Consider the following 25,121-nt stretch of genomic DNA (forward strand, 5'->3'; position numbering starts at 1 on the left):
TCTGGGGGTCCTGGGGAGGGTCCCAGGGAGGGGGTGCTGGGTGTCCCCCGGAGGGGATGCTGGGGACACGCTGGTGGCCCTGGGGACACGCTGGTGGCCCTGGGGACCGGGTCCTGGGCGTCCTGGGGACAGGCTGGTGGCTGTGGGATGGCGTCCTGAGGGATTTAGGGACAGGCTGGTGGCCCTGGGGGAGGGGGTGCTGCCAGGTTTTGGGGGGTTCCAGGCCAGGATGCCTGGGGTCCCAGGGACTGGATTTATGGATTTATGGATTCTGGGAAGGGCTGCTGGGGGTCTTGGGGACATCGTGCTGGGGGTTCTGGTAATGGGGTGCTGGGGGTCCCTTGGATGGGGCGCTGGGGTCCCATGGAGGAGATGCTGGGGGTCCCAGTGCTGGGGGTCCCCAGGATGGGGTATTGGGGTTCCCAGAGCTGAGGATCCCTGGGATGGGGCGCTGGGGCCCCATGGAGGAGATGCTGGGGGTCCCAGTGCTGGGGGTCCCCAGGATGGGGTATTGGGGTTCCCAGAGCTGAGGATCTCTGGGATGGGGCGCCGGGGCCCCATGGAGGAGATGCTGGGGGTCCCAGTGCTGGGGGTCCCCAGGATGGGGTATTGGGGTTCCCAGAGCTGAGGATCCCTGGGATGGGGCGCTGGGGCCCCATGGAGGAGATGCTGGGGGTCCCAGTGCTGGGGGTCCCCAGGATGGGGTATTGGGGTTCCCAGAGCTGAGGATCCCTGGGATGGGGCGCTGGTGTCCTACAGAGGAGGTTTTGGCGTTCCTGGCAATGGGACGTTGGGTGTCCCAGTATTGGGGTGCTGGGGTTCCCCGGGATGGGGTGTTTGGGGTCTTGGAAAGGGGTGCTGAGGGGTCCTATGGAGGAGGTTTGGGGGGTCCCTGTGCTGGGGTGCTGGGGGTTCCCGGGATGGGGTGTTGGTGTCCCATAGAGGAGGTTCTGGGGTTCTCAGTACTGGGGTCCTGAGGGTGCCCAGGATGGGGTGTTTGGGGTCTTGGAAAGAGGTGCTGAGGGATCCTATGGAGGAGGTTTTGGGGGTCCCTGTGCTGAATTTCCAGGGGTTCCTGTGCTGGAGTGCTGGGGGTGCCCAGGATGGGGTCCTGGGGTTCCTGGTGCTGGGGTTCTGGGTGTCCCAGTATTGGGGTGCTGGGGTCTCACGGAGGAGATTCTGGGGGTCCCCGGGATGGGGTGCTGGGGGTCCCGTTGCTGAGGTTTTGGGTGTCGCTGAGTACTGGGGTGCTGGGGGTCCTGTGGAGGAGGTTCTGGGGTTCCTGGGGTGTGCCAGTACTGGGGTATTGGGGGTCCCCGGGATGGGGTGCCGGTGTCCCATGGAGGAGGTTCTGGGGTTCCTGGTATTGGGGTGCTGGGGATGAGGTTCTGGGTGTCGCAGTGCTGGGGATCCTGGGATGGGGTCCTGGGGTTCCTGGTGCGGGGGTTCTGGATGTCCCAGTATTGGGGTGCTGGGGGTCCCCAGGATGGGGTGTTTGGGGTCTTGGAAAGGGCTGCTGAGGGATCCTATGGAGGAGGTTTTGGGGGTCCCTGTGCTGAATTTCCAGGGGTGCCTGTGCTGGGGTGCTGGGGGTGCCCAGGATGGGGTCCTGGGGTTCCTGGTGCGGGGGTTCTGGATGTCCCAGTATTGGGGTGCTGGAGGTCCCCGGGATGGGGTGCTGGTGTCCCATGGAGGAGGTTCTGGGGGTCCTGGTATTGGGGTGCGGGGGATGCTGGGGGTGAGGTTCTGGGTGTCCCGGTGCTGGGGATCCTGGGATGGGGTCCTGGGGTTCCTGGTGCGGGGTTTCTGGATGTCCCTGTATTGGGGTGCTGGGGGTCCCCAGGATGGGGTTTTTGGGGTCTTGGAAAGGGGTGCTGAGGGGTACTGTGGAGGAGGTTTTGGGGGTCCCAGTGCTGAATTTCCAGGGGTGCCTGTGCTGGGGTGCTGGGGGTTCCCGGGATGGGGTGCTGGTGTCCCATAGAGGAGGTTCTGGGGTTCTCAGTACTGGGGTGCTGAGGGTGCCCAGGATGGGGTCCTGGGGTTCCTGGTGCTGGGGTTCTGGATGTCCCAGTATTGGGGTGCTGGAGGTCCCCAGGATGGGGTGTTTGGGGTCCCCAGGATAGGGTACTGGTGTCCCATGGAGGAGGTTCTGGGGTTCCTGGTCATGGGGTGCTGGTGTCCCAGTGCTGAATTTCCAGGTGTCCTCTTGCTGGGAGTCCCTAAATTGGGTTCTGGGGGTTCCTGGGATGGGGTGCTGGGGGTCCCGGTGGTGAGTTTTTGGGTGTCCCAGTACTGGGGTGCTGCGGGTCTTGGTAATGGGGTGCTGGGGGTCCCTGGGATTGGGTTCTGGGGTGCTGGGGGTGCCGGTGCTGAGGAGAAGTCCCGTGGAGGAGGTGCTGGGGGTCCCAGTACTGGGGTGCTGGTGTCCTGTGGAGGAGGTTGTGGGGTTCCTGGCAATGGGGTGCAGGGGGATGGGCTTCTGGGGTTCCCGGGAATGGGGTTCTCGGGGCTGGGGGGCTGGGGGTGCCGGTGTCCCATGGAGGAGGTCCTGAGGTTCCTGGCAATGGGGTGCTGGGGGTCCCCAGGATGGGATTTCCCAGTGTCCCACCCCAGTACTGGGGTCCCCAGTGCTGGGGATCCCTGGGACTGGGATTCTCGAGGATGGGCATCCTGGGGATGGGGCGCTGGGGGTCCCCATGCCGGGATTCTGGGGGTACCTGGAGCTGGGGGTTCCCCAGGATGGGGCATTGGGGGGGTCCCCGGGACTGGGATTCTCAGGGATGGGGAGCTGGGGGTTTGGGGTGCTGGGGGTGCTGGGGATGGGGTGCTGGTGCCCCATGGAGGAGCTTCTGGGGTTGCTGGAGCTGGAGATCCCCAGGACTGGGGTTCTCAGGGATTGGGGTCTCTGGGATGGGGTGTTGGTGTCCCATGGAGGAGGTTCTGGGGTTCCTGATAATGGGGTGCTGGGGGTGCTGGGGATGGGGTGCTGGTGTCCCATGGAGGAGGTTCTGGGGTTCCTGATAATGGGGTGCTGGGGGTGCTGGAGATGGGGTGCTGGTGTCCCATGGAGGAGGTTCTGGGGTTCCTGATAATGGGGTGCTGGGGGTGCTGGGGTGAGGTTCTGCGTGTCCCGGTACTGGGGGCCCCCGTGATGGGATTCCCAGTTCTGGGGGGGCTGGGGGTCCCCAGGACTGGGGTTCTCGGATCCCCATGGAGGAGCTGGGGGTGCCAGCGCCCCATGGAGGAGGTTCTGGGGGTCCTGGAGCTGGAGATCCCCAGAACTGGGGTTCTCAGGGATTGGGGTCCCTGGGATGGGGTGCTGGTGTCCCATGGAGGAGCTTCTGGGGTTCCTGGTAATGGGGTGCTGGGGATGGGGTTCCGGATATCCTGGGACACTGGGGGTCCCCAGGATGGGGTGCTCGGGGTTCCTGGTGCCGGGGATCCCCAGGACTGTGGTTTTCGGGGATGTGGATCCGGGTGCTGGGACACTGGGGTTCCCTGGGACGCGGTGCTGGGTTTTGGGGTGTCCCGCTGTGCCGGCCGTCCCCCCCACATGCCGTGGCCCTGCCGCAGCGGGGTGTCACTGGCCCGGGCTCACTTCGAGAAGCAGCCGCCGGCCAACCTGCGCAAGTCCAACTTCTTCCACTTCGTGCTGGCCATGTACGACCGGCAGGGCCAGCCCGTGGAGGTGGAGCGCACCTGCTTCATCGACTTCGTGGAGAAGGAGCGGGTGAGTGACCCCAAAAAGGCCCCCAAAACCTCTCCCTAACTCCCCAAAAAACCCCCACAAAAAACCCCAAAAGGACCCCCAACCCCGCCCCCCGAAAAAACCTAAAAAAGTCAAAAAACACCACTAAAAAACCCGAGAAAATGGAAAAAATCCCCAACCCCCCGCAAAGACCTCCAAAACATCCCAAAAAAGCCTCCAAAAAAACTCCAAAACCCCCCCAAAACCCCCCAACATCCCTGAAAAAAACCCTCAAATCCCGCCCCCCAAAACCCCCAAATAACCCCCCAAAGCTCCCCCAAAAAACCCCAGAAACAAAAGAAAACCCCCCCGATCCCCCCATAAAACCCCCCAAAACCCCCAAATAACCCCCCAAAGCTCCCCCAAAAAACCCCAGAAACAAAAGAAAACCCCCCCGATCCCCCCATAAAACCCCCCAAAACCCCCAAAACCCCCACAAAAAAACCCTGAACCCCCCAAAAAAATCCCAAATAAAACCCCAAAAAACTAAAAAACCCCCCCAAAATACTCCCCCCAAAACCTCCCAAAAAGCCCCCCAAAAAGCCGAAACACCCCAAAGAACCACCCAACCTTCCCCTAAAAAAACTGTCAAAACCCCCATAAAACCTCCAAAAAAACCCCAAAAAGCTCACAATCCCCCCGAAAAAAACCCCAACCCCCCCGAATAGACCCAAAACCCCTCTGCGGCCGTGGCTGAGGCCGGAGAGTGGCCCCAGCTCATCTCATGAGAGGCCGGAGTGACCACGTGGGGTGGGAGTGACCAGGAGGGTTTGGAGTGACCAGGGAGTGACCAGGAGGGTGCAGAGGGGTCATGGAGTGACCAGGAGGGTCTGGAGGGGACATGGAGTGACCAGGAGGGTTTGGAGGGGACATGGAGTGACCAGGAGGGTGTGGGGGGACATGGAGTGACCAGGAGGGTTTGGAGGGGACAGGGAGTGACGAGGAGGGTGTGGAGGGGACATGGAGTGACCAGGAAGGTGTGGAGGGGACATGGAGTGACCAGGAGGGACATGGAGTGACCAGGAGGGTGTGGAGGGGACAGGGAGTAACCAGGAGAGCGTGGAGGGGACATGGAGTGACCAGGAGGGTGTGGAGGGGACAGGGAGTGACCAGGAGGGTTTGGAGGGGACAGGGAGTGACGAGGAGGGTGTGGAGGGGACAGGGAGTGACCAGGAGGGTTTTGAGGGGACAGGGAGTGACCAGGAGGGTGTGGGGGGACATGGAGTAACCAGGAGGGTCTGGAGGGGACAGGGAGTGACCAGGAGAGCGTGGAGGGGACATGGAGTGACCAGGAAGGTGTGGAGGGGACATGGAGTGACCAGGAGGGTGTGGAGGGGACAGGGAGTGACCAGGAGGATGCAGAGGGGACATGGAGTGACCAGGAGGGTGCAGAGTGACCGGGAGGGTGCAGAGGGGACATGGAGTGACCAGGAGGGACAGGGAGTGACCAGGAGGGTGTGGAGTGACCAGGAGAGCGTGGAGGGACATGGAGTGACCAGGAGGGTCTGGAGGGGACATGGAGTGACCAACTGACCCCTCCCCGTTGATTTTGCCCCCCACCCCAAGGAGCAGAACGGGGAGAAAACCAACAACGGGATCCACTACCGGCTGCAGCTGCTCTACAGCAACGGTGCGTGCGGGGTTTTGGGTGGCTTTTGGGGGGTTTTGGGGTGTCCCCAGGGGGAGGTGACAAACGGGGTGACCCCCGCCCCGGTGTCCCCGCAGGGCTCCGGACCGAGCAGGATTTGTACGTGCGCCTCATTGACTCCATGTCCAAGCAGGTATCGAGACCCCAAATCCACCCCGCAAAATCCCCCATAAATTCCCCCCCAAATCCCCCCCAAACGCCTCAAATCTTCCATAAATCCCCCCAAATCGCCCTTACCCCACTCGGGGAACATCTGGATGTCGCCGTGGCCACCTCTGGCCGCGGTATCACCCGCTCTGGGTGGGTGGCGGGCGCCTCCCCGGTGCCACCCCGGTGCCACCCCGGTGTCGCCGCTGTCCCCTCGGTGTCCCCTCCAGGCCATCATTTACGAGGGGCAGGACAAGAACCCCGAGATGTGCCGGGTGCTGCTGACCCACGAGATCATGTGCAGGTGGGTTGGGGACACGCGGGGGGTGACAGGGGTGTCCCCAAGGTCCCTTTAAGTGCTCGCTCTTGGTCACCGAGCCGGTGCTAATTAATGAGCCCAGAGAGCGCCACTAATTAACCCCGGGAGCCACCACGATAAAGGGACAGGCCACCCCCCGAGTGACAGGGGTGGGTCCCCAACCCCTTCAGAGCCACCCGAGGGTGACACGGAGCCACCCGAGGGTGACAGGGACTGGTCCCCAACCCCTCCGGAGCCACCCGGGGTGACAGGGATCGGTCCCCAACCCCTTCAGAGCCACCCGAGGGTGACAGGGACGGGTCCCCAACCCCTCCAGAGCCACCCGAGGGTGACACGGAGCCACCCGGGGTGACAGGGATCGGTCCCCACCCCCTTCAGAGCCACCCGAGGGTGACACGGAGCCACCCGGGGTGACAGGGATCGGTCCCCAACCCCTTCAGAGCCACCCGAGGGTGACACGGAGCCACCCGGGGTGACAGGGATCGGTCCCCAACCCCTTCAGAGCCACCCGAGGGTGACACGGAGCCACCCGGGGTGACAGGGATCGGTCCCCAACCCCTTCAGAGCCACCCGAGGGTGACAAGGAGCCCCACGGGACCCCCAAATCTGTCCCCAACCCCATAAGGGGGTGGAAAAAGTGACACCCCCGAGTGTCCCCCCTGCAGTGTCCCTGTCCTGGTGTCCCCTCTGTCCCCACCCCTGAGTGACAGGGGGGTCCGAGGGTGCGACATGAGGACCTTGGGGGTCCCTCAGCCCTCGCTGTCCCCTGATGTCCCCTCCTGTCCCCGTGTCCAGCCGCTGCTGTGACAAGAAGAGCTGCGGGAACCGCAACGAGACGCCCTCGGACCCCGTCATCATCGACAGGTGCTGGGGACACTGGGGACATCGGGGGACACTGGGGGACATCGGGGGACATCGGGGGACACTGGAGACATCGGGGGACATCGGGGGACATCAGGGGACACTGGGGACATCGGGGGACATCGGGGGACACTGGGGACATCGGGGGACATCAGGGGACACGGGGGACATGGGGACATCAGGGGACACGGGGGACATCAGGGGACATGGGGGACACTCGGGACATCAGGGGACACGGGGGACATCAGGGGACATCGGGGGACACTGGGGACATCAGGGGACACTGGGGACATCGGGGGACATCGGGGGACACTGGGGACATCGGGGGACATCAGGGGACACAGGGGACATGGGGACATCAGGGGACACGGGGGACATCAGGGGACATGGGGGACACTCGGGACATCAGGGGACACGGGGGACATCAGGGGACATCGGGGGACACTGGGGACATCAGGAGACACTGGGGACATCGGGGGACACTGGGGACATCAGGGGACATCGGGGGACACGGGGGACATCAGGGGACATCAGGGGACATCGGGGGACATCGGGGGACATCAGGGGACACTGGGGACATCAGGAGACACGGGACATCGGGGGACATGGGGGACATCAGGGGACACTGGGGACATCAGGAGACACTGGGGACATCGGGGGACATGGGGGACATCAGGGGACATCGGGGGACACTGGGGACATCGGGGGACATCGGGGGACATCAGGGGACACTGGGGACATCAGGAGACACTGGGGACATCGGGGGACACTGGGGACATCAGGGGACATCGGGGGACATCGGGGGACATCGGGGGACACTGGGAACATCAGGGGACACTGGGGACATCGGGAGACATCGGGGGACATGGGGACATCAGGGGACACGGGGGACATCAGGGGACATGGGGGACACTCGGGACATCAGGGGACACGGGGGACATCAGGGGACATCGGGGACACGGGGGACATCAGGGGACAGTGGGGACATCAGGGGACATCAGGGGACACGGGGGACATCAGGAGACACTGGGGATTTCGGGGGACACTGGGGACATCAGGGGACATCGGGGGACATCGGGGGACATCAGGGGACACTGGGGACATCGGGGGACACTGGGGACATCAGGGGACATCAGGGGACAACGGGGGACACTGGGGACATCAGGGGACATCGGGGGACATCGGGGGACCCCCGACACCTCACAGGGACCTGGAGGGGTGGCAGCCACCGGGGGTGTCCCCAAGGTTGGGAACGCGATGCAGGGGACAGCGCAGGAGCTCCGGGTGTCCCCGGGGGGGGGGGTGACAGCGGTGGCAGATGTCCCCGCGGGTCACACCGCTAATGGGGGTGGCACCAGCGCCTTGGGGACATGCCGGGGGTGGCCGTGTCCCCATCCTTGAGGCCACCGAGGTCCCTCTGTCCCTGTGCCCTCCTGCCTGTCCCGGTGTCACCTCGCTGGTGCCACCAAGCCGAGCCCGGGGGGGTCAGGACCGCGGTGCCCTTGTCACTGCCACTGTCCCCGTGTCCCGCAGGTGTCCTGGGGCTGTCCCCACGGTGGCACTTTTGGGGTGCTCGGGGGGATGGTCCTGGGACCCCCCCACCCTTGGGGCCGGTGTCCCCCTGGGAGGTGACATCCCGGCGGCTGGTGGCAGTGTCCCCAAATGTCCCCAAATGTCCCTGTGTCCCCTCCAGTCCCAGGGCTTCCTGGGTGTCACTGAGGGCCAGGCGTGTCCCCAACGTGTCCACCCCCATCCCCAGGACTTTTGGGGTGTCCCCCCCCATCCCCAGGACTTTTGGGGTGTCCCCACCCTGCCCCCAAGGGCTTTTGGGGTGTCCCAAATCCCCTGTCCCCATTCCCAGCACTTTTGGGGTGTCACCCAGTCCCAGGGGTGTCTCCCCCACCCCCAAGACGTCTGGGGTGTCCCCAATCCCCCCTCCCCCCCTGCCCCAGGCCTTTTGGGGTGTCCCCGACCTGTCCCCCCATCCCCAGAATTTTTTGGGGGGTCACCCAGTTCCAGGCGTGTCCCCCAACCTGCCCCAGGACTTTTGGGGTGGCCCCAATCCCCTGTCCCCACTCCCAGGGCTTTCGGGGTGTCACTGAAGGCTTTTTTGGGGTCACCCAGTTCCAGGTGCGTCCCCAACCTGTCCCCCCTATTCCCAGGGCTTTTGGGGTGCCCCCACTCTGTCCCTTTCTCCCATCCCTTTCAGGGGGTCCCGCAGGGCCAGGCGTGTCCCCAAACCCCCTCTCCCCAGTCCCAAGGCTTTTGGGGTGTCCCCTGTCCCCATTCCCACGACTTTTGGGGGGGTCACCCAACCCCAGGCGTGTTTCCAGTCCCTTGTCCCTATTCCCAGGACTTTTGGGGTGTCCCCGATCCCCCCTCTCCCCACTCCCAAGGCTTTTGGGAGGGGATCACCCAGAACTTCTGGGGGTGTCACCCAGTCCCAGGAGTGTCCCCAACCTGTCCCCAAACCCCACAGCCCCAAGACTTCTGGGGTGTCCTGAATCCCCCTGTCCCCATCCCCAGAACTTTTGGGGTGTCCCCCATGCCTTTTGGGGTGTCACCCAGTGCCAGACACGTCCCCACTCCCAGAACTTTTGGGGTGTCCCCCATGCCTTTTGGGGTGTCACCCAGTGCCAGACACGTCCCCAATCCCCCTCTCCCCATCCCCAGAACTTTTGGGGTGTCACCGAGTGCCAGACACGTCCCCAATCTCCCTGTCCCCATCCCCAGAACTTTTGGGGTGTCCCCCATGCCTTTTGGGGTGTCACCGAGTGCCAGACACATCCCCACTCCCAGAATTTTTGGGGTGTCACTCAGTGCCAGACACGTCCCCAATCTCCCTGTCCCCATCCCCAGAACTTTTGGGGTGTCCCCCATGCCTTTTGGGGTGTCACCCAGTGCCAGACACGTCCCCACTCCCAGAACTTTTGGGGTGTCACCGAGTGCCAGACACATCCCCACTCCCAGAACTTTTGGGGTGCCACCCATGCCTTTTGGGGTGTCACCGAGTGCCAGACACGTCCCCAATCCCAGAACTTTTGGGGTGTCACCGAGTGCCAGACACATCCCCGATCTCCCTGTCCCCATCACCAGAACTTTTGGGGTGTCAGCCAGTGCCAGACACGTCCCCAATCTCCCTGTCCCCATCCCCATGCCTTTTGGGGTGTCACCCATGCCTTTTGGGGTGTCACCGAGTTCCAGACACGTCCCTAATCTCCCTGTCCCCATCTCCAGAACTTTTGGGGTGTCCCCCATGCCCTTTTGGGGTGTCACCCAGTGCCAGACACATCCCCACTCCCAGAACTTTTTGGGGTGTCCCCCATGCCCCTTTGGGGTGTCACCGAGTTCCGGACGTGTCCCCAACCTCTTGCCCCAATCCCCAGCACTTTTTGGCGTATCCCCATCCCTTTCGGGGGGTCACGCAGGGCCAGGCGTGTCCCTTCCCCCTCCCCCCCGTCCCCCCGTCCCCCTCGTGTCCCCCCCGTGTCCCCGTGTCCCCCCCCGGGCCAGCCCCGCTGGTTTGAGAGCGCGCTAAGTGCCCCTCTCGCGGCGTTAATCAAATTACCCGGCAGCGAAAATTGACGCTTCTCATTAATTAGCCACGATTATGCAAATTGCGCATTCAAATTTATGCGCCGCGAGCAGAAGGTGCTCGGCAGCGGCGCCGGGCATTTGCATATTCAATGGTAATTAGCGATGCTAATTAATGCACCGGCCCCGTATTTTTAACTCGCGGGGGTTCAGCCCCAGCCCTCCCCCCCCCACCCCCCAAGATGGGATCGGGATTTGGGGGATTTGGGGGGGATTTCGGGTTTTTTTTGGGATTTGGGGGATCCCCGCAGGCCGCGCTGGCCCAGGAATGGTGGGAGCATTTTCCGGGAATTTTCCAGCGTTTTCCAGGCATTTTCCAGGCGTTTTCCGGGCGTTTTTCAGGCGTTTTCCGGGCGTTTTCCAGTGTTTTCCAGGTGTTTTCCGGCATCTTCCAGGCATTTTCTGGCCCTTTTCCAGCGTTTTCCATCTTTTTCTGGGCATTTTCCAGTTGTTTTCCAGTTGTTTTCCAGCCATTTTCCAGTGTTTTCCGGGTGTTCTCTGGGTGTTTCCCAGCCATTTTCCGGGTGTTTTCCAGTTGTTTTCCAGCATTTTCCAGGCATTTTCCAGCCATTTTCCAGCCATTTTCCAGGCGTTTTCCGGGTGTTTTCCGGCTTTTTCTGGGCATTTCCAGGCGTTTTCCAGCTTTTTCCAGTGTTTTCCAGGTGTTTTCCGGCATTTTCCAGGCATTTTCTGGCCCTTTTCCGGGCGTTTTCCGGGTGTTTTCCAGTTGATTTCCAGCCATTTTCCAGTTGTTTTCCAGCCATTTTTCATGTTTTCCGGGTGTTTTCTGGGTGTTTTCCAGCCTTTTCCAGACGTTTTCCAGCATTTTCTGGGCGTTTTCCGGGCGTTTCCCAGCTCCTCCCTTGCCCTGATTGCCGCCCGTGGGGTGGGAATGGAATTCTGGGAATGGGAGGAATGGGAGGAATGGGGATCCGCTCCTTTTCCTGTGTTGTCCCATAGGGTGAGACCCCCTTTCTGTGGGGTCAGGACCCCCTCAGTGTGAGATCCCTTTTCCCTGGAACCCCTTTTCCATGGGATCTTCTAAATGAGAGCCCTTTTTTTGTGGGATCCCCATTTCTTTGGGATCCACCTTTTTTTGGGATCTCCCTTTCCTTGGGTAGCCCCTCACTGTGGGACCCGCATTCCATGGGATCCTCTTTCCCTGTGGCTCCTCCCTCCATGGTACCCCTTTCCATGGGATCCCCTTTTTGTGGGATCCCCGCATCCATGGGTCCCCTATAGGACCAACTTTCCCTGGAAACCCCTTTTTGTGGGACCCCTTTTCCAAGGGATCCCCTTTTTCTGGGACCCTCCTCTTCTGGGACCACCTTTCCCTGGGATCTCCTTTTTGTGGGATCCGTGTTCCCTGTTCCTGCTTTTTGTAGGGCCCTCTTTCCATGTAACCCCTTTTTTTGTGGGATCCCTGGAATCCCCTTTTTCTGGAATCCCCTTTTTCTGGAATCCCCATTCTCTGAGACCCCTTTTCCATGGGATCCCCTTTTTGTGGGATCCCCTTTCCATGGGGAGACCCTCATTCCATGGGATCCCCATTCCCTGAGACCCCTTTTCCATGGGATCCCCTTTTTTTTGGGACCTCGTTCTTGTGGGATCTCTTCTGCTTGGGATCCCCCTTTTCGTGGGATCCCTGTTCCCTGGCACCCCCTCCGTGTCCCCCCAGCCTGACCGAGGGGTGACCCCCATCGGGGTCCCTGGGGTGTCCCCAAACCCCGTGTGACCCCCAGGGATGGGCCTGAGGATCCCAATGTTCCCAGGGGTGTCCCAGTGTCACCCTCAGCGGGATGGGGACAGGGAGGGACACTGGGATGGGATGGGATGGGACTGGGATGGAGACAGGGAGGGACACCGGGATGGGATGGGGACAGGACTGGGATGGGGAGAGTGGGATGGGGACAGGGTGGGACAGTGGGGTTGGGACAGAGTGGAATGGTGGGATGGGGACAGGAGGGGACAGCAGAATGGGATGGGGCAGTGGGATGGGGACAGAATGGGACACTGGGATGGGGACAGGGACAGTGGGATGGGGACAGAATGGGACACTGGGATGGGGACAGGGACAGAAGGATGGGGACAAGGTGGGAGAGGATGGGGTGGGGACAGGATGGGGACATTGGAATGGGGACAACAGGATAGGGACAGGATGGGGACAGTGGGATGGGGACAAAGTGTGACAGAGGATGGGACAGGAGAGGACAGTGGGATGGGGACAAGATGGGACAGCAGAATGGGGACAGAATGGGATACTGGGATGGGGACAGTGGGATAGGGATGAGGTGGGACACTGGGATGGGGACAGAATGGGACAGTGGCATGGGGACAGGGTGAGGACACTGGGATGGGGACAAGGTGGGACACTGGGATGGGGACAGAGGAGGACAGAGGGATGGGGGTGGGGTGGTGACAGGAGGGGATGGGGATGGGAGGGGACAGAAGGATGGGGACAGTGGGATAGGGACAAGATGGGGACAACGGGATAGGGACAGACTGGGACATTGGGATGGGGACAGTGGGATGGGGACAGGGACAGCAGGATGGGGACAAAGGGATGGGGACAAGGTGGGATAGGATGGGGTGGGGACAGGATGGGACATTGGGATGGGGACATTGGGATGGGGACAGTGGATAGGAACGGGATGGGGACATTGGGATGGGGACAGAATGGGGACATTGAGATGAGGACAGAATGGGGACATTGGGATGGGGACAGTGGGATGGGGACAGAACAAGATAGGGGTGGGGACAGGGCTGGAACAGTGGGATGGGGACAGTGGAAGAGGGACAGGATGGGGACAGTGGGATGGGGACAGAGCAGGACAGAGGGATGGGGACAAGAATGGGACACTGGGATGGGGACAGTAGGATAGAGACAAGGTGGGACACTGGGATGGGGACGGAGCAGGACAGAGATGGGGATAGGGTGGGACAGTGGGATGGTGACAGGAGGGGACAGAAGGAGGGGGACAGTGGGATAGGGACAAGATGGGGACAACGGGATAGGGACAGAATGGGACACTGGGTTGGGGACAGGACAGGGACATTGGGATGGGGACAGAATGGGGACATTGGGATGGGGACAGGAACAGCAGGATGGGGACAAAGGGATGGGGACAAGGTGGGATAGGATGGGGTGGGGACAGGATGGGACATTGGGATGGGGACACCAGGATGGGGACAGTGGACAGGAACAGGATGGGGACATTGGGATGGGGACAGAATGGGGACATTGGGATGGGGACAGTGGGATGGGGACAGTGGACAGGAACAGGACAGGGACATTGGGATGGGGACAGGGACAGGAACAGGACGGGGACATTGGGATGGGGACAGGAACAGCAGGATGGGGACAAAGGGATGGGGACAAGGTGGGATAGGATGGGGTGGGGACAGGATGAGGACACCGGGATGGGGACAGGACAGGGACAATGGGATGGGGACAGTGGACAGGAACAGGATGGGGACATTGGGATGGGGACAGAATGGGGACACTGGGATGGGGACACTGGGATGGGGACAGGGACAGCACGATGGGGACAAGAATGGGGTGGCAACAACAAGGGAAAGCAGGACGGGGATGGAACGGGACATCGGGATGGGGACACTGGCGACATTTTTGTCATCCCCCCCTCCTTTCCCCCCCCCCCCCCCCCCCCCCCCCCCCCCCCCACAATCCAGTTTTTCCTCAAGTTTTTCCTCAAGTGCAACCAGAACTGCCTGAAAAACGCCGGGAACCCGCGGGACATGCGGCGCTTCCAGGTGACACTCGGGGACATCAGGAAGAGGGGTGGAGGGGATCCTAAAAGGGGTGCGGGCAACCCCCAAAAGATTTCCCAAAGGGGTGGAGGGGAATCGGGGACTCGATTCCCCCCCAAACGGGGGGGAATCGAGTCCCCGACTCCCCTCCACCCCTTGAAAATGCTAAAATTCACCGTCACCCTAAAAAAATTCCCGCCGCCCTATAAAAAATACCCCCAAAATCCGCCCCGAAAACCCCAAAATCTCTTCGCCCCCTCCCCCCCTTTCCTGGTCGCAGCTGGGTCCTGGCCCCCCCCTCCCGAGGTTCATCAGGGCTCGGTAACGAGATGTTAATTATGACATTTCGGTGATTAACGACCCCATTTGCATCGAGGCATCGGCGCGGCGGGGAAAAAAAAGGGGGGGGGGGGAGTTTGTGGGATTAGGGGGGGACGGGGATGGGGGGGAGTTCCCTTTTAGGGGATAGGGGGGGGTTGGGGTGTTCTAAAAGGGGGTTGGGGGCTGCTGGAGGTGATGGGAGTAGTCCCAAAGGGGTTTGGGGTCGTTTGGGGGGCTGGGGATGGTCCTAAGGGGGTTTGGGGTCATCTGGGGGTGGTCCCTGAGGGGGTTTGGGGTTGTCTGAGGGGGGCTGGGAATGATCCTAAGGGGTGTTTGGGGTCGCATGGGGGGCTGGGGTGGGGTTGGGGTGGCTCTGAGGGGGTTTGGGGTCTGCTGGAGGGGCTGGGTGGTCCCTAAAAGGGGGTTTGGGGTCGTCTGGGGAGGCTGGGGGGGGTCCTTGAGGGGGTCCCAGGGGGATTTGGTGTCTCCTGGAGGGGCTGGAGGTGGCCCTAAGGGGGGGTTTGGGGTCTCCTGGTGGGGCTGGGGGTGGCCTTAAAGGGGGTTTGGGGTCTCCTGGTGGGGCTGGGGGTGGCCTTAAAGGGGGTTTGGGGTCCTCTGAGGAGACTTGAGGTGGCCCCGAGGGGGTCTCAGGGGGGTTTGGGGTCTCCTGGAGGGGCTGGGAGGGGTTCCTTGGTGGGATCTCTGGGGGTCCCTGGGGGGAACTTGGGGGTCTGGGGGGAACCTGGAGTGACCCTAAGGGGGTTTGGGGTCCCCTGGGGGAACTTGGGGTGGTCCCAAGGGGGAACCTGGGGGTCTGGGGGGTCCCTGTGGCAAACTTGGGGGACATGGAGGTGGCCCTAAGGAGGGTTTGGGGTGTCCTGGGAGGGACTTCGGCAATCTGGGGGTCCCCTGGGGGGGCTGGAGACCCCAGGTGAGGGGGGGGACACCGCGGGGACACCGCGCCTGGGCCCCCTGTGGGGTGACACGGCTGTGCCAGGGGAGGGGACACCCCGGGGACACCACAGGGACACCTCGGGGACACCACGGGGACACCACTCACGGCCTCACCATGGTGTGACAGGGGAGGGGACACCCGGGGGACACCTCGGGGACACCACGGGGACACCACCCACAGCCTCACCATGGTGTGACAGGGGAGGGGACACCTCAGGGACACCACGGGGACACCTCGGGGACACCACTCACGGCCTCGCCATGGTGTGACACGGCTGTGCCAGGGGAGGGGACACCTCGGGGACACCTCGGGGACACCACGGGGACACCACGGGGACACCACTCACAACCTTGCCATGGTGTGACACTGCCATGCCAGGGCAGGGGACAGCACAGGTGACCGTGTCCCTTGTCCCCTGCAGGTTGTGGTGTCCACCACGGTGCACGTGGACGGCCACGTGCTGGCCGTGTCCGACAACATGTTCGTCCACAACAACTCCAAGCATGGCCGGCGTGCCCGGCGCCTCGACCCCTCCGAAGGTCAGGGGACACCTGGGGACATCTTTGGGATGCGTGTTGGGACTCCCCAAGCGTGGCCTGGCACCCCTAGGGTGACCCTTGTGTCCCCGTCCTGCTGTCCCCAATGTCCGTGCCTGTCCATGGTTGGGTGTCCATGGGCACCTCCCCATCTGAGTCACCGTGGCCATCTGGGGACATGTTGGGGACATGTTGGGGACATTTGTTAGGACCCCCCCAGCGTGGCCTGGCACCCCTTGGGTGACCCCTGGGAGCCCACCCTGCTGTCCCCAATGTCCGTGTCCGTCCGTGGTTGGGTGTCCGTGGGTACCTCTGTTTGTCCCCACTCTTGTCACCGTGGTCACACGGGTCTGTCCCCAGCCATGTCCAGGTGGCCACCTGTGCTTGTCCCCATCTGTGTCCGTGTGTCTGTCCCCAGCCATGTCCCCGTGGCCACTTATGTGTCCATGTCCATGTCCCCGTGGCCACCTGTGTTTGTCCCCATCCATGTCTGTCTGTCCTCATCCCTGTCCACATCCCCGTGTCCCATGTCCCCGTCCATGTCCATGTCCCCATGTCTGTCCCAATCCATGTCCCCATGCCTGTCCATGTCCCTGTGGTCACCTGTGTCTGTCCCAATCCATGAGTCCATCCATGCCCACGTCCCCATGTCTGTCCCTGTCCATGTCCCTGTGTCCCCACATCTGTCCCCATCCATGTCTGTGTTCATGTCCCTGTGACCTGAGTCCCAATCCATGTCCCTGTGCCTGTCCCCATCCATGTCCCCATCCATGTCCCCACCTGTGACCCCATGCCTGTCCCCATCCATGTCCCCATGTCCCTGTGGCCTCCCTGTGTGTCCCAATCCGTGTCTGTGTGTCCACGGCCACCTGTGTCTGTCCCCATCCCTGTCCATTCCCTGTGTCCCCCCTGCCTGTCCCAATCCATCCCCATGTCCCCATGTCCCCATGTCCCCATGTCCCCATGTCCCCCTTCCTGTCCTTGTGTCCCCATGCCTGTCCCCTCTTTGCCCATCTCCCCAACCCCCCCATCCCCACCATTGCTGTCCCTGTCCCCCCCACCCCTCCATGTCCCCGCCATCGCTGTCCCCGTCCCCACCATCACTGTCCCCGCCCCCTCCACCCCTCCATGTCCCCACCATCGCTGTCCCTGTCCCCCCCACCCCTCCATGTCCCCGCTATCGCTGTCCCCATCCCCACCATCACTATCTCCATCCCCCCAACCCTCCATGTCCCTGCCATTGCTGTCCCTGTCCCCCCACCCCTCCATGTCCCCACCATCGCTGTCCCCATCCCCGCCACCGCTGTCCCCGTTCCCCCAACCCTCCATGTCCCTGCCATTGCTGTCCCTGTCCCCCTCCAACCCTCCATGTCCCCACCATCGCTGCCCCCACCATCGCTGTCCCTGTGCCCCCCAACCCTCCATGTCCCCGCCATCCCTGTCCCCACCATCGCTGCCCCCACCATCGCTGTCCCTGTCCCCCCCACCCCTCCCTGTCCCCACCATCGCTGTCCCTGTCCCCGCCATCGCTGTCCCCATCCCCACCATCGCTGTCCCTGTCCCCTCCAGCAGCCACCCCCTGCATCAAGGCCATCAGCCCCAGCGAGGGCTGGACCACGGGCGGTGCCACCGTCATCGTCATCGGGGACAACTTCTTCGATGGCCTCCAGGTGCTCTTCGGCACCGTCCTGGTGTGGAGCGAGGTACGGGGCCGGGGCCTGGGGGTGGCCCGGGGACAGCTTGGGGACAGCTTGGGGACACCGCGGGCCGGGCTGAGGCCGTGTCCCCCCCGCAGCTCATCACCCCCCACGCCATCCGCGTGCAGACCCCCCCCCGCCACATCCCGGGGGTCGTGGAGGTGACATTGTCCTACAAGGCCAAGCACTTCTGCAAGGGCGCCCCCGGACGCTTCGTCTACACCGGTGAGGGGTGGGGACATCGGGATTGGGGACATCAGGATGGGGACATCGAGATGGGGAGCATCGGGATGGGGAACATTGGGATGGGGAACATTGGGACTGGGGACATTGGGACTGGGGACATTGGGGTGGGGACATTGGGATGGGGACATTGGGATTGGGGTGGGGACATTGGGATGGGGACATTGGGTTGGGGACATTAGGGTGGGGACACTGGGATGGGGACATCAGGATAGAGGCATTGGGATTGGGATGGGGACATCAGGATGGGGACATTGGGGTTGGGATGGGGATATCAGGATGGGGATGGGGACATTGGGGTTGGGATGGGGACATCGGGATGGAGACATTGGGATTGGGATGGGGACATCAGGATGGGGACACTGGGGTTGGGATGGGGATATTAGGATGGGGACATCGGGATTGGGGTAGGGATATTGGGATGGGGATTGGGGTGGGGACATCGGGATGGGGATGGGGACATTGGGATTGGGGCGGGGATATTAGGATGGGGACATCGGGATTGGGGTAGGGATATTGGGATGGGGATTGGGGTGGGGACATCGGGATGGGGATGGGGACATTGGGATTGGGGCGGGGACATTGGAATGGGGACATTGGGGTTGGAATGGGGATACCAGGATGGGGATGGAGACACTGGGACTGGGGTGGAGACATTGGGATTGGGGTGGAGACATCAGGATGGGGATGGGGACATCAGGATGGAGACATTGGGATTGGGGTGGCGATATTGGGATAGGGACATCGGGATTGAGGTGGGGACATCAGAATGGGGACATTGGGGTTGGAATGGGGATATCAGGATGGGGACATCGGGATGGAGACATTGGGATTGGGGTGGGAACATCGGGATGGGGATGAGGACTGCAGGATGAGGAATGTAGGACATCGGGGTTGGGATGGGGACACTGGGATGGGAACATTGGGGATTGGGGTGGGGACAGCTGGGAATGGGATGGAGAGACCTGGAAATGGGATGGAGAGACCTGGGACTTGGATGGAGAGCCCTGGAATTGGGATAAAACATTTTGGGATTGGGATGGGGACACCTGGAATTGGGATGGGGACACCTGGGATTGGGATGGGAGCACCTGGGACTGTGACACAGACTCGTGGGATGGGGACACAGATCCCTGTGACAGCGACACAGACACCCGGGACAGTGACCCGGCCCCTTGGGACAATGTCCTGGCCCCCGGGAAGGGGACAATGGCCCAGCCCCGGTGACAGTGACCCCTCGGTGTCCCCTGTCCCCAGCCCTGAACGAGCCCACCATCGATTACGGGTTCCAGCGGCTGCAGAAGGTGATCCCGCGGCACCCCGGGGACCCCGAGCGCCTGCCCAAGGTAGGGGACAGGGACACCCCGGGGACGTGGTGACCCAGCCAGGGGACAGGGACACCCCGGGGACGTGGGGATCCCCTGGCGGTGCCCCAGGGGCGAAGGACAGGGAGGGGGGTGACAATTTTGTGTCCCCCAGGTCTGGCAGAGCTTGAGGGGAGGGGTGGGGTGGGGGTTGGGGACACAGGGGGACATTGGGGACACAGCATGGGGGGTTCGGGGTGACCATGGGGGGACATGGGGTGGCCACGGGGGGTTTGGGGACACGAGGGGGTCACTGGGGACACAGAATGGGGGGACATGGGATGGCCACGGGGGGGTTGGGGACACGGGGGGGGTCACTGGGGACACAGAACGGGGGGGCTTTGAGGTGGCTGTGGGGGGTCATGGGGGGTGGGCTAGGGGTGCGCTCCCCCCTGACCCTTCTGGCCCCTCCCTGTCCCCAGGAGGTGCTGCTGAAGCGCGCGGCCGACCTGGTGGAGGCGCTTTATGGGGTCCCCCACAGCAACCAGGTCTGCAGGACCCCCTCCCTGGGACCCCCCGGGACCCCTCTGGGACCCCCCACCCTGGGATAACGCTCCCCCAGTCACCCACTGGGATCCACTGGGATCCCCCACTCTGGGACGCCCCTGGGACCCTCCCCCAGTTCCCTTTGGATATCACCCTGGGATAACCCCCCCTCATCCCCCCCCTCCCCTGGGATCCCCTTGGGACCCCTCTGGAACCTCCCTGGGACCCCCCCGTTCCCCCCACTTTCCCCCGGGACCCTCCTGGACCTCCCATCCTGGGACACCCCCGGGACCCCTCGGGACACCCTGGGACCCTCCTGGACCCCCAACCCTGGGACACCCCCGTGACCCCCCCCACCCCAGGACCCCCCAGTCCCTCACAGCACCCCCAGAATCCCCCCGAGACCCCCCTCAATTCCCCCCAGGACCCCCCTGGGATCCCCACTCTGGGAACCCCCTCGGGTCCCCCCTGCCACATCTGGAGGGTCCCTGTCCCCCACCCCACTCCCAGCCCCGGCACATCTGGGGACACCAGGGCCCATGGGTGCCCCGGGAGGTGACACGAGCTGGGACAGTCCCAGACACCCCCACCCCATCCCGGGGTCACCCCAGGTGGTGGTGGGGTGACACTGAAGGGTGACACTGAGGGGTGGCACTGTGGGGCCATGCTGAGGGTGACACTGTGGGGTGACACCAAGATGTGACACCGTGGGGCACCATTGAGGGGTGACACTGAGAGGTGACACTTTAGGGTGACCCCAAGGGGTTACTCTGTGGGATGGCACCGAGGGGTGACACTGTGGGGTGACATCGAGGGGTGACACCGTGCTGGAGGGTGATGCTGGTGGGTGACATTGAGGGGTGGCACTGAGAGGTGACACTGAAGGGTGGCACCAAGGGGTGACACTGAGGGGTGACACCGAGGGGTGACACAGTGCTGGAGGGTGACGCTGGTGGGTGACGCTGGTGGGTGACACCGAGGGGTGACACCGAGGGGTGACACCGAGGGGTGACACAGTGCTGGAGGGTGACGCTGGTGGGTGACACCGAGGGGTGACACTGAGAGGTGACACTGAGGGGTGACACCGAGGGATGATGCTGTGCTGGAGGGTGACACCAAGGGGTGACACTGAGAGGTGACACTGAAGGGTGATGCTGTGCTGGGGGTGACACTTTGGGGTGACACTGTGGGGTGGCATCAAGGGGAGACACTGAGAGGTGACACTGTGGGGCACCATGGAGGGGTGACGCTGTGGGGTGCCACAGTGGGGAGACACCGTGCTGGGGGGTGACGCTGTGGGTTGACACTCTGGGGTGACACTGGGGAGTGCCACTGCAGGGTGGCACTGAGAGGTGACACTGAAGGGTGACACCAAGGGGTTACTCCGTGGGACGACACCGAGGGGTGGCACTGTGGGGTGACACCGAGGGGTGGCACTGTGAGGCGACTCTACTGGAGGGTGACGCCGGCGGGTGCCACGGCCGGGTGCCACCCAGAGGTGCCACCAAGCGCTGCCACCCCGCTCGGTGACGCCGCCGTGTCCCCAGGACGTGCTGCTGAAGCGGGCGGCCGATGTGGCCGAGGCGCTCTACAGTGTCCCCAGGGCCCCCGCGCATGTCACTGTCCCCTCCTTCGGCGGGGGACAGCTCGGCCTCGCCATGGGCGACTCCCCGCAGGGCTCCGAGCAAGGTGCGCGGTGGCCTCGCGGTGGCCTCGCGGTGGCCTCGGGGTGGCCTCGGGGTGGTCTTTGTGGCCTGGCTGGGCGGTGCCACCTGGCCCTGTCGCCTCAGGGCTCCCACCCCATAAGACGCGCGGTGACCCCCGGGGGCACCGTGTCCCCTTCCCAAGTGATGCCACCGCGTCGCTGTCCCCGCAGGGCTGGGACCAAAGTGCGCGGTGGCCTCGGGGTGGCCTCGGGGTGGCCTCGGGGTGGCGGGGGGGGGTGTCTCTGTCCCCTCTCCGGGCGGTGCCACCTGTCCCTGTCCCCTCAGGGCTCCCAAAAAGATGCGCGGTGGCCTCGCGGTGGCCTCGGGGGGTTGTGTTCCCAGTCCGGGCGATGCCACCGTGTCCCTGTCCCCTCAGGACTGTGACCACCGTGGCCTCGGGGGGCTGGTGGGGGTCCGGAGAGTCTCTGTCCCCTCCCCAGGTGATGCCACCGTGTCGCTGTCCCCGCAGGGTTCTCGCGCAGCCCCGGGTCCCCCCCGGCGCGAGGGTTCGGCCCCCCGGGCTCGGCCCCCCAGCCAGGCTTCGCCGGGGCTACCGGCGGCTTCGGTGGGGCCACCATGGCCGGGCTGGGCGTCCCCGGGTCCCCCCCGAGCTTCCTGAGCGGCTCCACGGCCACCTCCCCCTACGCCAGTGAGTGACACCAAAGGGGGGTCCTGGGGGTGCCTGGGGGGCCCCCAAAGTCGTTGTGGGGTTCCTGGGGGGTTCCTGAAGTCATAGGCCAAGCCCAGAGTGTCCCAAAGCCGTGAGCCAAACCTGGGGGTCCCCAAAGTCATTATGGGGTTCCCGGGGGATCCCCAAAGCCGTGTGACAGCCCTGGGATGTCCCCAAAATCATGGGAGGGTCCTAAGGGGTCCCCAAAGCCATTGTGGGGTCCCTGGGAGTCCCCAAAGTCACGGGAGGGTCCCAAGGGGTGCCCAAAGTCATTGTGGGGTTTCTGGGGGGGAACCTGAGGTCATGGGGGGGCGCTGGGGGTCCCCAGAGTCATGTGACAGCCCTATGGGGTTCCCGAAGTCATGGGTGGGTCCCTGGGGGAAGGTCCCAACAGGTGCCAGCCCCGGCAGGTCCCCAAAGCCATTGTGGGGTCCCTGGGAGTCCCCAAAGTCACGGGAGGGCCCAAGGGGTCCCCAAAGCCATTATGGGGTTCCTGCGGGTCCCCAAAGTCATGTGACAACCCTGGGGGGGTTCCTGAAGTCATGGGTGGTCCCAGGGGGTCCCCAAAACCATCACTGGGGGCAAGAGAGGGAGCGGGCACATGGCCAGCTGAGGTGGGACAGCCCTGTCCCTGTCCCAGCCCCATCCCTGCCCCTGCCTGTCTCCCTGTCCCCATCGCTATCTCCATCCCTGTCCCCTTCCCCGTCCCCATCCCTGTCCCCTTCCCCGTCCCCATCCCTGTCCCTGTCCCTGTCCCCATCCCTGTCCTGGCCCTGTCCCCATCCCCGTCCCCATCCCCGTCCCCATCCTCGTCCCCATCCCTGTCCCCATCCCCATCCCTGTCCTGGCCCTGTCCCCATCCCCGTTCCCATCCCCATCCCCACCCCTGTCCCCATCCCTGTCCCTGTCCCCTTCCCTGTCCTGGCCCTGTCCCCTTCCCTGTCCCCCATCCCTGTCCCGTCCTCATCCCTGTCCCCGTCCTGGCCCTGTCCCCATCTCTGTTCCTGTCCCGGCCCCATCCTTGTCCCTTTTTCTGCCTCTCTCCTTGTCCCCGTCCCCATCCCGTCCCTGCGCGGTGTCCCCTGTCCCGTCCCCGAGCCGTGCGTGGTGTCCCCGCAGTCCTGCCTGCCAGTCCCCCGCTGGGCACCTCGTCGGTCACTGTCACCTCGGGTCCTGGCGCGGCCACCCCGCCTGGTGGCTTCTCCTTCTCGCCGGTGACGATGATCTCGGCCGTGAAGCAGAAGAGCGCCTTCGCCCCCGTGCTGCGGCCACCGGGCTCCCCCCCGCCCTGCGCCAGCGCCCTGCAAGGTGAGACTGTCCCCAAGGCCACCAGGGCCACCAAGGTCCCCAAGGTCTCCAACACCCAGCCCTGAGTGGCCTCTGCCCCATGGAGGGACCTCGGTGTCACTGTGATCCCGGTACCTGCCCAGTGTCCTCACCATGGACACCACTCTTGTCCCTGACCCCTCGTGTCCTCAGTGTCCCCAAGGTCACCAAGGTCCCTGACACCCAGCCCTGGGTGGCTCGTGCGCCATGGAGGGTCCCCGGTGTCACCCCACTCCCAGTACTGCCCGATGTCCTGTACATGGGCCCTGTGCCACCCTTGTCCCTCTCTCCCAGTGTCCCCAGTGTCCCCAAAGGTCCCCAGTGTCCCCAGTGTCCCCAAAGGCCCCCAGTGTCCCCAGTGTCCCCAGTGTCCCCAAAGTCCCCCAGTGTCCCCAGTGGTCACTCCTGTGTGCCCCTACCCCAGAGGGACCTCGGTGTCACTGCGATCCCGGTACCTGCCCAGTGTCCTGACCATGGACATGGTTGGGCCACCCTTGTCCCTGACCCCTCGTGTCCCCAGTGTCCCCAAGGTCACCAAGGTCCCTGACACCCAGCCCCGGGTGGCTCGTGCGCCATGGAGGGTCCCCGGTGTCACCCCACTCCCGGTACTGCCTGATGTCCTGTACATGGGCCCTGTGCCACCCTTGTCCCTCTCTCCCAGTGTCCCCAAGGTCCCCAGTGTCCACAAGGTCCCCAGTGTCCCCAAAGGTCCCCAGTGTCCCCAAAGGTCCCCAGTGTCCCCAATGGCCACTCCTGTGTGCCCCTACTCCATGGAGGGACCTCGGTGTCACTGTGATCCCGCTACCTGCCCAGTGTCCTCACCATGGACACCACTCTTGTCCCTGACCCCTCGTGTCCCCAGTGTCCCCAAGGTCACCAGTGTCCCCGACACCCCCCCTGAGTCCCCCCTGCCCCATGGCGTGTCCCCAATGTCACTGCACCCCCTGCCTGGTATCCATACCCGTGTTACGCCCATGGGGTTGTCCCATGCCACCCTCGCCCCTGTCCCCCAGTGTCCCCAGTGTCCCCAGTGTCCCCAGTGTCCCCCGGCTGACGCTGTCCCTGCCCTGCCCAGACCCAGCTTTCGAGGACTCGGACAAATTCCACGCTTCGGCTCGGCCGCTCCAGGGATTGGCCTATTCCTAAGGATGGAATATCCAGAGGGGCTCCGGACCCCTCATCCCACTGGGACAGCAGCGGGGACACGGACTGGGGACATCCCTGTCCCCTGTGCCCACCCCTCGGAGCTGGGATGGCGCCGGAGCCGCCACACGGAACGGGATGAGGGGACCCAGCCCCGCAATGTCCCCACCCTGGGTGACCCCGGCCCAGCCCGGCTGAGGGGGGACTTGGGGAAATCCTGGAATGAGCCAAAATTCCCGGGTTTGGCCTCAGGAAGAGGAGGAGAGAGCCGGGAATGGGGGCAGCGAAGGGCGCGGGATGGAGGTGCCAGGATGGGAGGAGGAATGGTCCAAGTGGGATGGATGATCTGGGATAGAAGGGATGATCCAAGGTGGGAAGGATGGTCCAGGATGGGATGGATGATCCAAGGTGGGATGGATGATCCAAGGTGGGATGGATGGTCCAGGATGGGATGGATGATCCAAGGTGGGATGGATGATCCAAAGTGGGATGGATGGTCCAGGATGGGATGGATGATCCAAGGTGGGATGGATGATCCAAAGTGGGATGGATGGTCCAGGATGGGATGGATGATCCAAGGTGGGATGGA

The 25,121-nt window shown here is 63.6% G+C and overlaps 1 protein-coding gene across 3 annotated transcripts in view; it reads left to right on the forward strand.

The window, feature by feature from the left end:
* Positions 1-24,618, forward strand: part of LOC138110124 (transcription factor COE4-like) — a 28,635-nt gene extending 4,017 nt beyond the window's left edge. The window contains exons 2-16 of one of the 3 annotated variants that reach the window (XM_069014837.1): positions 3,574-3,730; positions 5,315-5,378; positions 5,474-5,529; positions 5,774-5,847; positions 6,658-6,726; positions 14,007-14,088; positions 15,783-15,900; positions 17,467-17,600; positions 17,693-17,819; positions 19,095-19,183; positions 19,624-19,689; positions 21,235-21,376; positions 21,863-22,042; positions 23,183-23,371; positions 24,465-24,618. In XM_069014837.1, coding sequence (XP_068870938.1) covers positions 3,574-3,730; positions 5,315-5,378; positions 5,474-5,529; positions 5,774-5,847; positions 6,658-6,726; positions 14,007-14,088; positions 15,783-15,900; positions 17,467-17,600; positions 17,693-17,819; positions 19,095-19,183; positions 19,624-19,689; positions 21,235-21,376; positions 21,863-22,042; positions 23,183-23,371; positions 24,465-24,535 — 1,618 coding nt within the window. In that variant the 3' untranslated portion in view covers positions 24,536-24,618. The remainder of the gene's footprint in view (positions 1-3,573; positions 3,731-5,314; positions 5,379-5,473; positions 5,530-5,773; positions 5,848-6,657; positions 6,727-14,006; positions 14,089-15,782; positions 15,901-17,466; positions 17,601-17,692; positions 17,820-19,094; positions 19,184-19,623; positions 19,690-21,234; positions 21,377-21,862; positions 22,043-23,182; positions 23,372-24,464) is intronic. The other 2 variants (XM_069014839.1, XM_069014838.1) reach the window with 2 other exon arrangements.
* Positions 24,619-25,121: the final 503 nt, after the last annotated feature.

Source organism: Aphelocoma coerulescens, chromosome 4, assembly GCF_041296385.1.
Source record: "Aphelocoma coerulescens isolate FSJ_1873_10779 chromosome 4, UR_Acoe_1.0, whole genome shotgun sequence".
NCBI classification, from domain to species: domain Eukaryota; kingdom Metazoa; phylum Chordata; class Aves; order Passeriformes; family Corvidae; genus Aphelocoma; species Aphelocoma coerulescens.